The sequence below is a fragment of the Schistocerca piceifrons genome, chromosome 3 (assembly GCF_021461385.2).
Source record: "Schistocerca piceifrons isolate TAMUIC-IGC-003096 chromosome 3, iqSchPice1.1, whole genome shotgun sequence".
NCBI classification, from domain to species: domain Eukaryota; kingdom Metazoa; phylum Arthropoda; class Insecta; order Orthoptera; family Acrididae; genus Schistocerca; species Schistocerca piceifrons.
In genome coordinates, this window is record NC_060140.1 from 614,579,916 (window position 1) to 614,591,870 (window position 11,955).

Genomic DNA, 11,955 nt, shown 5'->3' on the forward strand with positions numbered 1-11,955 from the left:
ATGGAAACTATATTTACAAGAATTTAATTTTACGATTGTCCACATTCCCGGCACACAAAATGTTATAGCGGACGCACTATCGCGTTCTCTGAGCAACAATCAGCAAGACGTAGCAACCAACTTCTGCGAAACAAATTTCAGTGTCATGTACATTCAGCAAGTAGCATTTGAAAACTTTATTTCATCGTCATTACAGGACATAGCACAAGAACAAAATAAAGACAACGTGTGGAAAGAAATTAAACACCTTTGGCAAGATAAGAATAATGTTACCATTAGGAACCACTACACTGTACGCAATGACATTCTGTTTCGCCGCTCTAATCTTGACAGCAACAATTGGTTATTATGCATTCCTGACGAACTGGTTAACAAATTAATTTGGTACACTCATTTAAGTTACGCACATTACGGAGCACGAAAATGTTTTCTTATACTGAGACAGAACTGTTATTTTACCAACATGGAGAAACGTATACGACGAGTTTTAGCGTCTTGTAAAATTTGCCAGAAAGCTAAATCAGACACCACTTCACATATTCCTCCATTATATCCCATTATACCTGTTAAATTAAGACATATGGCCGCTGTAGACATTTTTGGTCCGATTCCGAGAACTAAAAGAGGTTTTTGCTACATTTTTGTCGCTGTTGAGCTCACTTCAAAATTTGTTACTTTCACTCCATTACGCAAAGCTACTGCCAAAACTGTTTCGAAGGCATTTGTAAAACATTTTCTATTTCATGTAGGGCATGTAATGAAAGTAATTTCTGACAATGGATCTCAATTTCGTAGTAGCGTATGGACACACATGTTACGAGCCAGAAACATTTCTCCGATTTATATATCCAAGTACCACGCTTCTTCGAACCCCTGTGAAAGATTAATGAAAGAAATTGGTAAGCTGTGCCGAATATACTGCCACAAAAAACATATTGATTGGGATACACACATACTCTCATTCCAAGATGTAATTAATTCCATTCCAAATGAATCCACTATGCTATCTCCGTCTGTTATACTGAAAAACGTTGAACCACCAAACAAAATTAAAGAATTAGTAAAATTCCCCAAATGTCGGCGACTAAGACACCACGAAATAATTGACATTGCGCTGAACAACATCAAACGTGCCGCAGAGCGCCGGAGAAGACAGCAAAAACAGGTTTGTACACGCCGCGTCTTTCACGTTGGACAGAAGATATTAGTACGTACACACTTTTTATCCAGCAAATTAAAAGGTAAGTGCAGTAAATTTGAACTTCTATACGCAGGTCCATATCGGATTCGCAGCATCCCTCACCCCAATGTTGTACACGTCGAAACTTTGAGAACCAGAAAATCGAAAGGCAACCACCATATCTCAAACATTAAACCGTTTATTGAATGAAGACACTTTATGATTCAACACACTATGATGTCATTTACTAATGCAATTATTTCACCTGACTAATTACTGATGATTATCGTATTTTTTCTTGGCAAGTGCCCGGCAAGGTAAGGTTAGCAGGTCGCTTTTCTTGTCGTTACACATCAGACCGTGCACATTTTCCACTTTTTTTTATGTACGATTGTATTCCAGTTTTGTTTGTATGCACTGTGAAATAGTTAAGATATAACACACACCAGTTGACCTTGACATTTTTTTTTTTTTTGCCTTATGACATCTCAAGATCGTGACTGTTTTACATTTTTTGCTGCTGCATTGTATTATTCTGTGTACATTTTTGCATCTGAACACTGTCAATGTCTTTGACATATTACGTTTTCTGTCATGTTATGCTGTATGGTTAATTATGTTACCATAAACCAGTCGTTATTTAGTGGGTATATGATTTAAATGCAAGACATTAATCTCTGTTCATCAATTTCAGAAAGAAATGATGCGTGTAAGAAATAAATTCAACAGAAATGGGAATTTCACCTACGGAATAAACGATAGAAGATGCAATAACGTTATGGGAAAGAGTAAATGGATCAGGATCAACAAGCATTAACAAGAATATACTATACTCATCATAGAATAGCAGTCTTAACTAATTTTTTCTTTCAGAATACAAGGTGATTGATGCAGGCTGTCAGACAGAACTACACATCTTAGTTTTTAGTGATGAAATATGCTAGAGATAAGGAATAGTTGTATAATGAGTAATGAAGTGATTTTTTTGCAGATGATAATGAATGCTGATGAATAATGATGAAGGATATGCTGTTATGAATAATGAAGTTTTTCTTTACAGGTGATGATAATAATGAAGTTATGATAATATGGATAATGAAGTGATTGATAATGAAGTTTTCTCTTTACAGATGAGGATAATGTTGAAGTTATATATTTAGGCTATGTAGTTATTTAAGTATTTGTTGCAGTTTGTTTTGACAGCAGGTGTTATATTGCATAGTAGGATGACGGAAAGTTTTGGAAAGGACAGCTATGGAACACATTTTTATACACATTTCACTACTTGTTAATTTGAAGTTCACTACTTTTCAGCATAGTGTGCGTTTCTTCTTTCAGATCAATAATCCATTTTGTATTTTTTCCAGGAGAAGCCTTTCATGATACTTACTAAACCTGTTACTTATTATACCTGTTCTAGTACTTGCATTTTTATTTTCTACCCATTTGTGTTTATCATTTATAAATGTGATCACATATACTGCCTTGTTACATAAGCTTGCTGCAGCTGACTCATGACGAATGACGTTACCTATCCTCATTTGCAGCAATAGGTCAAAAGCAAATAGTGTTATGCCTCAGCAATTAATTATCAATCCCAACGCAATGCATTGCTAACAAAAAATGTATTACCAGTCTCAAATAGTGATACCAGTTTGAGAAAGTTCTGAGTAATGCTGATCAGCTCTGAATAGTATGTCACTTCAGTAATGACTTCTTAATGATACAAGAAAATATATATATATTAAATAATGCTTTGTAACTAGCTAATAACTGCCACTGTTTATTGTAATGAGACTACTTATAATGCCCATGATTATTAATGCTATGACTGTAATTAACTGATTCTTAATAATGACTTCGTAATGATCTGAATAATACTGAATGATGAACAATGTTTTATTCTATTCAATACTTGCTGGCCACTGAGTGCCAATAATTAATGTCACTCGATGAATTGTTATTAATTATGCCATTAATTAGCTCTTGTTTTCAATGTTCATACTTTGTAATTGGAAATGAATATGACTGTTTAATAATGCTTTGTAATTAGAGGAAGGCTAATGATTCTTACTAGATTGGAATGACACATAATTAATTAACTATGCTATTGTTTCATAATGCTTTGTAATTAGGAGAAGGCTAATGATTCTTACTATATAGGAATGACAAATGATTAATTAACTGTAATTAGGAGAAGGCTAATGATTCTTAATTATGCTTTATAATTGGGAAAGAATGTGATTGTTTAATAATGCTTTGTAATTAGGAGAAGGCTAATGATTCTTACTATATAGGAATGACAAATGATTAATTAACTGTAATTAGGAGAAGGCTAATGGTTCTTAATTATGCTTTATAATTGGGAAAGAATGTGATTGTTTAATAATGCTTTGTAATTAGGAGAAGGCTAATGATTCTTACTATATTGGAATAACAAATGATTAATTAACTGTAATTAGGAGAAGGTTAATGATTCTTAATTATACTTTGTAATTGGAAAGGAATGTGATTGTTTTAATAATGCTTTGTAATTAGGAGAAGACTAATGATTATTACTATTGGAATGACAAATGATTAATTAACTGACAAATAATTAATTAATTATGCTATATTTTGTAACTGGAAAAGAATGCGATTATTTCATAATGCTTTGTAACTAGGAAAAGAAGGCTACTGATTCTATGTAAAACAATTAATGAACATTTTTCTGTAATACTACATACTTGGTACAGAAATGTTCAATAACTGGGCTATGAATGCCACAAACTACTAATTAAGTCTGTAATTGTCAATATTATGTGACTTGATGTCCTTCACCTCATGAGCTAACTACCCTGAATTACTACAATGTCCATTTGTCCTGTTTATCCTAGTGATCATGGAGCACTATATTTGGTTTTGCACTAATTCTACGTTGGTGTGCCTTGTAAGAGCGTGGTGTTGACACAACATGCTGTCCACTACCGTGAGCGATGAAGACGTTATTATGGTCGCACTGTTTGGTGTACCTAATGTACTGCCAAAATGAAAACATGGAACATTACTACGACAATTCAGTGTCTTGGCTACACTGATAAATTCTGATAGGAAAAGAACTTCAAATTGTGTCACTTGGTGTTGTACTTCTGTGGAAAGATATGGACTTTCAGAACAGCTGTGTGCAATCTAAAGTGCTACAACCATGATGCAATCCTTCCCTTTCCTATCCTAATTCTTGTCACATAGTGAAAATCATTTTTGCTAACATCATTTATGTTCATGGCTATACATTTTTTTTGGATTTGCTGAACTCCAGTGCGAGTACACTTATGTCACTTGTCGATATGATTTTTTTTTTTGCCATTATGTTTATTTATTGTGAAAATGCTAAAGACATTTTTTCGATTTGTTCTGAAGTACAGTATATGTACACTCTTGTCTTTTATATTGTATATACATTTTTATTTTAATGATATGTTCTGAACTACAGTGCATGTGCACTTATGATAGGTGTTAATATGTTTTCTATTGAACTTCAGTGCCTATGCACTTTTCTCCTTTTTCAATATGATTTGTACTATTCTGTATATTCAATACTTCAATGTGTATGCACTTATGTCATTTGTTACTAATTGTATATACATTTCATCATTTACTGATACGTTCTCAACTGCAGTGCATGTGCACTCATGTCACTTGTCAACATAATATTTTTTGCCAGTCTGTTTATTTGTTCTGAATATGCTAAAGAATTTATTCAGTGCCTGTGCACTTTGTTTTCTGTCAAATAATTTGTATATACATTTTTCTGATTTGCTACTGTGTTTTGTACTCACATTGTGTCTTTGTCTAATATATTTTGTACTTAGTGCGTGTGCACAACATTTAATTTATGTACTACACCTAAATATTCTGTAAATTGTAGAAGTTTATTAATTAGAAAAAAATTTTGCCGCGCTTGGCAAGTCCAAATGACTCACCATCGCTGCCAAATTTTTGCCCCCCCAGTGGAGGGTTATGAAACACGTATGTAACACAGCAGCGATGGCGAGGCATTGCAGCGTCTCTGACCAGAGAGTAGGCGCTTGACCGCGCGAGTGTTGCGAGCGGTTCTCAGTCGGTAGCTCGATTTAGTTGCGAGCAGTTCGCGAGTAGTAGTCGTGCAGTGCAGTACGCTAGTAGTCGTCATGCAGAGCGGTCGGTCAGTAGTAGCACCCCAGTGCGATTGTGTGATGTAGGCGGTCGGCAACACTGGTCAAGATGCTGAATGAGGTGTACTGTTAATTAATATAATCATTAGATAATGTAAAATTTATTTATTGTAATTAATCTCCAACAAGTCCCCCAATAATAATTTTGATTTCAAAAGCATTTTTCAAAAAATTTTATTTTTTTATTGAACTAAAGATTTCGTTGCACTTCCCATTTCATTCCACTTCTTTTGAAGAAAAATTTCAGTAAAATCACAGAAAAAAGGAATATTATTATTTGCAATGCAGTTCCTCCAAGCCGTGCGCAGAAATAAGAGCAGAAATTTGACTACCAGTTATACTGAGGTAAGAATCTAATTCTGATTTTTGCACAGGGCCAAAGACCGATATTTCGGTTTAATTGAATTTTCTTATCACTGAATGGACTTTAATTTTTTGGTGAAGAATTTATATTTGAGTCAGATTGCGAATTTCACATTTTTGTTGCCATTGTCAGTACATTTCATTGTGGGCAGGTTACGCTTAGCGCAATGTCCATTAGCATTCATAATTAAATATTGTCATATTTCTTTCTTTCAAATTTTTGTGGGGAGGTTACACTCGGCTCCCATTTCTATTAAGTATTGTCATTTTATTTTTTTCTTTTAAATTACGGTGGGGAGGTTACAACGTCCACTGTTCAAATTGCCATCAATGCGAACAAGAGGTGACCGAGACGTGTAACCAATGGCACCCAATACCATCATGCTGGGTGATACGCCAGAATGGCGATGACGAATACACGCTTCAAATGTGCGTTCACCACGATGTCGCCAAACACGGATGCTACCATCATGATGCTATAAATAGAACCTGGATTCATCCGAAAAAATGACGTTTTGCCATTCGTGCAGCCAGGTTCGTCGTTGAGTACACCATCGCAGACGCTCGTGTCTGTGATGCAGCGTCAAGGGTAACCGCAGCCATGGTCTCCGAGCTGATAGTCCATGCTGCTGCAAACGTCGTCGAACTGTTCGTGCAGATAGTTGTTGTCTTGCAAACGTCCCCATCTGTTGACTCAGGGATCGAGACGTGGTTGCACGATCCGTTACAGCCATGCGGATAAGATGCCTGTCATCTCGACTGCTAGTGATACGAGGCCGTTGGGATCCAGCACGGCGTTCCGTATTACCCTCCTGAACCCACCGGTTCCATATTCTGCTAACAGTCATTGGATCTCGACCAAGGCGAGCAGCAATGTCGCGATACGTTAAACCGCAATCGCGATAGGCTACAATCCGACCTTTATCAAAGTCGGAAACGTGATGGTACGCATTTCTCCTCCTTACACGAGGCATCACAACAACGTTTCACCAGACAACGCCGGTCAACTGCTGTTTATGTATGAGAAATCGGTTGGAAACTATCCTCATGTTTGCACGTTGTAGGTGTCGCCACCGGCGCCAACCTTGTGTGAATGTTCCGAGAAGCTAATCATTTCCATATCACAGCATCTTCTTCCTGTCGGTTAAATTTCGCATCTGTAGCACGTCATCTTCGTGGTGTAGCAATTTTAATGGCCAGTAGTGTAAAAGAAGAAGTGTGCAGTGTCTCGTTTCCGCCATTATTTTTCGAACTTTTTTTCTGTTACGTTCGCATATGGACGTCATTTAAATATAAACTTCATCAAATGTATGCTAATGAACACATTTATTTGTCATTTTTAAGAAAAATGCCCGTCTTCTTATTTCTAACTATATAATGCACACAAATTCTTAATTACCGATCTTTTATAAATGATTGTTAATCAAGATTGTATAGTAAAAAACTAAAAGTTAAATTATTTTCTATTTTTTTGTATTTTATGCTTTACGTAAACACTCATAAAACACGGTACCATAGAGCCATAATGCTTGTCCGAAAAGCCCTACTAATTTTTGCATATTAAACAAGGTCGGAAAACTTAAGAATCGATTTTCTCGTGACTGCGTTGGGAGAGTTATTTTGAGTTATGAACTTCATGTACAATAAGCAAAAAAAACTACAAAAGAACGATTATAATGTGGTCCTCTTCTCGGAGAAAAACAGGCAATTTGGTTACATGTAGAGACACAATTTAATTCTACTCCTGTTAGGTTTGATTCACACATTAATACATTTTCTGCGTACATATTACGTATAGAGTACAGTACACGATGCCTTGAGCCCGTATCAGTACACGGGAACGCGCCGCCATCTTAATACCGTACGTTTATAAAACCCTAAGCACCTCGCGAAATTCGGGCTTAAGCCACGGTCAGTTTTAATTGCGATCAGCTCCATCGTTTAACTTTAACAGAGGTTGGTGCACCAGATTTTTGCGTTGAACAGGGTTCAATGCAGACTTTACTGCAATTAACTTTTAATCGAGGTTGGTGAACCCGGACGTTGGCCTTGTAATCTAAGGCACGCCTTCTTCTGCATATGAGGCGGTTTTCTATTTGATAGTACAAATAGTTTAGCTGAAACGAGGCACCATCTTTCAATAGTTTTTACTAAATGAATATTGTTGAAAGGGGGTATTAGTTTGCGATGGGTGAAATAATGTTTATATTGTTGACACGCTGGAGCTGGAGCGAGAGGGCTGTTTGTTGCCTGCACATTTAACTCGTACCAGTCTTGATTGAGCATTGATTTTTGAACAAGGATGCGTGATCGTGTCTTGTAGTTTGTAAAAATGTGCTTAACTGTTGCGGACGTGTATTCATGATTAAAATTTATTTTGTCTAAGGCGTTGCAGTCATGGACTGTGCGGCTGGTCCCGGCGGAGGTTCGAGTCCTCCCTCGGGCATGGGTGTGTGTGTTTGTCCTTAGGATAATTTGGATTAAGTAGTGTGTAAGCTTAGCGACTGATGACCTTAGCAGTTAAGTCCCATAAGATTTCAAACACATTTGAACATTTTTGAACTTATTTTGTCTAAGGCGCTGCAGACATGGACTGTGCGGCTGATCCCGGCGGAGGTTCGAGTACTCCATCGGGCATGGGTGTGTGTGTTTGTCCTTAGGATAATTAAGTTAAGTAGCGTGTAAGCTTAGGGACTGATGACCTTAGAGTTAAGTCCCATAAGATTTCACACACATTTTAACGTTTTGAACTTATTTTGTGATGAAATCTTATGATATGTGTGGGTCAAGGTTCACGGATTAATTTGAAACGGAAGCACCAGTGAAAAGTGTTAGTTGGAAATTTCGTGAAACAGGTTCACTGGTAGACAAGAAACGTTCCAGACAAAAGTCAGTTTTAACAATGCAGGTCATTCAGGATATCAAAGCAGTAGTTACAACATCTCCTTCTAAATCTTTGCCTGGATTAAGCCAGGAGAAGAACATTTCACTTGCATCACACTGCAGCGAGAAGAATACTGAAATGTTATCGTACTACATACAGGTTTTTCGTGAGCCGAATAATGCTGATTATGTCAGAAAGATTTACTAGTGTCAGTGGTTCAGGCTCCTCATTAGAGGCAACAAGAGCAATTTAGATCAAGTTTTTTGCGCAGATGGAGCTTGGTTTCATCTCGGTCGGTATGTTAATAGCCATAATTACCGGACTTGTGGTACTGATATCCAGTCACTCCCATTGAGTCTCCCCTACGTCCGTATAAATTGGTGTATCATGTGAGGTTTCAAGGTGACGAATATAAGGACTTTTGTTTTTTGAAACAACTGAGGTTGCTGCCCCGTAGCAAGAAATTATCCAACAGTTCGTAGCCTTACTGCAACAGGATGAGGGAGACTGCTGATTGTAACAGGACGGCGGCACTTGCCGTGCAGCTCGCTCTACTATGGAATGATACATAATTTTTTGGTGAAGGAATTATTTTGACGGGATTGTGGCCCCCACGATCCCGTGATCTTAGTAGTGCAGGCTTCTTTTTGTGGGGCTACTTAAGAAGGTAATGTTTACGGGACCTATCCACATTGAAGACAAACATTACGAAAGCCATCAATGAAACAGTCAGTGTAAAGCTAACAAGAGTAGCCAGGAATACGGTCAAACGTGTTGACAAGTGCATAAAATGGATGGAAAACATTTCCAACATGTGCTGTAATTTATAGTATGTATCGGACCCACGCCATAGATCAGTCTCTTTCATGAATCTGTCTGTCCGCCCTTTCATTTATGCCTTCTTCTAACGCTAGCACAGTTCCCTGTTTCTTTTTTTTCTTTTTTTTAACACCTTTGTGCAGCAGCTCGTCAGATTTTCTCCTGTTTTTCGCTTTATATCAGTTCTAAGAAGTTCCTTCACTTGACGGTACCCGATGTCAACCTATACTCTTCTTCATTTCATATCTTAGACTTCCTTATACTTTAATTACCTCCGTTTATCCAAAGCAAATCCACATACTTATTACATTTTATACAATAATTACCCATCCTACCTATTTAACTAAAACTCAGAACTTTATACCTACCATCACATTAGGTGCCGTGCCTCATGCTTTTCAAAATGGTTCAAATGACTCTGAGCACTATACGATCTAACTTCTCAGGTCATCAGTCGCCTAGAACTTAGAACTAATTAAACCTAACTAACCTAAGGACATCACACACATCAATGCCCGAGGCAGGATTCGAACCTGCGACCGTAGCGGTCGCTCGGATCCAGACTATAGCGCCTAGAACCGCATGGCCATCGCGGCGGGCCATGCTTTTCACTTTTTAACCTTGTTAGCGACATTATTCGCTAATACATGTGAGACAATATTACTTTGTGTTCGTAACTAGTGTATGTTCTTTGGTCCGCTCATCTGCTGTTCAAATAAATGACGCTTCAGTCACCTTGTGTTTAGCGCGTCACCTTCTATGCCTATTCTGCTTCGCGCCTGCCCATTCCCTGAAAATTTTTGACGCGCCTAAACCTATTGGCACTTAAATTACTTGTCATTGTTGTCAACGTCTTATGTCATACGGGAATAAAGCGATCTTGGCAATCCTGTGAGAACAGGTTGAAGGTAAACAAATGGTTCAAATGGCTCTAAGCATTGAGGGACTTAATATCTGAGGTCATCAGTCCTCTAGACTTAGAACTATTTAAACCTAACTAATCTAACGGCATCACACACATCCACGCCCGAGGCAGGATTCGAACCTGCGACCGCAGCAGCAACGCGGTTCCGTACTGAAGCGCCTAGAACCGCTCGGCCACAGCGGCCGGCTAGAGGTATACAGAAACGAAAAGGGTTCTATACTGGAAACTATTGCTTGTAGAAAGAGGGAAAATGAACACGATGTAATAGCAGTCTTGGTGGCGGCAGCTGACTTACCGAGAGGAGAGCGGTCAGTAGCGATGGCCAGAGGCTGCTGGGAAGACGCTGCATGTCGCGAAGGAGTCGGGAGCCAACTGGCGGAGACGGCGGAGGCGAAGGCGGCAGGAAGGGTGGTCACGGCCCGCCACGCAGGCTTGCGCGCGAGTCCTGTTACCCGGGCGGCCCGTGGCTCCCGGCGGGCAACAGCTGGGTAGCACTCGTACGGGCCCGTGCCGTCCGCTCAACTTGCCTGCGCCAGCAGGAAGGCCTCCAGCCCATCCGAGCTCGGCACCACCACACTCGCTTACCTGTTGTCTTACTTGCACACTCCGCTGCCCCCTAAACGGGATTTATATTGTTGCAGGTGTGCGCTCCAAGACAGTCGGCCGGCCGGAGTGGCCGAGCGGTTCTAGGCGCTACAGTCTGAAACCGCGCGACCGCTACGTCGCAGGTTCGAATCCTGCCTCGGGCAGTTAGTTAGGTTTAAATAGTTCTAAGTCTAGGGGACTGGTGACCTCAGATTCCCATAGTGCTCATAGCCATTTGAACCATTTGAGCCAAGACAGTCACGCGGTTAGGACCATATTATGTTACATCTTTGTCCCCAAATGGTAACTTCGTCGTTCAGGTTCTTTTTTTTTATCAGTCTATTGACTGACTCGCCTCGTTAGCCATGCTCGTTAAGCCGTCAGAACAAGGGGCGGGGTAGCAAATGTTGTCGTGCACGCAGACGGGATATCCAGAGTCACGAGATACAGCGCCGTCGGCAACAGGATGATCTGGTTAACGTGATTTTGCGCTCTCCGGCGACATTTGTCGGCTTTATTTGGCTCGAAAACCATAGAGTTGTCCGCCCCTGGTAGCTGAGTGGTCAGCGCGACAGAATGTCATGCCTAACGGCCGGGGTTCATAAACTTTTTGAATTATTTCCTTCACTATGTGCTCTATAAAATTTATATTGTTTACTCACACTTTCCTCTCTGCTTCTCCTATATATTATATGACATAATTTTTCTTTCTTCTACAACTTATGTATAATTTGTAGTATATGTAAAAAACTTCCTTCCACTTCTGCTCCATCTGTCATGCTGATGTTTTCTCCTCATACTGTCCCACCTAACAGTGCTAACTAGACGAAGAGAACAAACCAGCATGCACGATGTGCCTGTGGCGCCACAAGTGCATAACATACACAAATTTGAACTCAAAATCAGTGTGTCGATGTTACATATAAATTATTATGCGTGTCCTGCAAGGTTTTTCCCCAAAAAAAGACGACAAATCGCCATGGAAAAGTGTTCGAATAACAACAAT

The 11,955-nt window shown here is 39.1% G+C and overlaps 1 protein-coding gene across 1 annotated transcript in view; it reads right to left on the minus strand.

Moving 5' to 3' along the window:
- LOC124789818 overlaps positions 1–11,581 on the minus strand; it is a 274,122-nt gene extending 262,541 nt beyond the window's left edge. The window contains exon 1 of the mRNA XM_047257301.1: positions 10,660–11,581. Coding sequence (XP_047113257.1) covers positions 10,660–10,713 — 54 coding nt within the window. The 5' untranslated portion in view covers positions 10,714–11,581. The remainder of the gene's footprint in view (positions 1–10,659) is intronic.
- Positions 11,582–11,955: the final 374 nt, after the last annotated feature.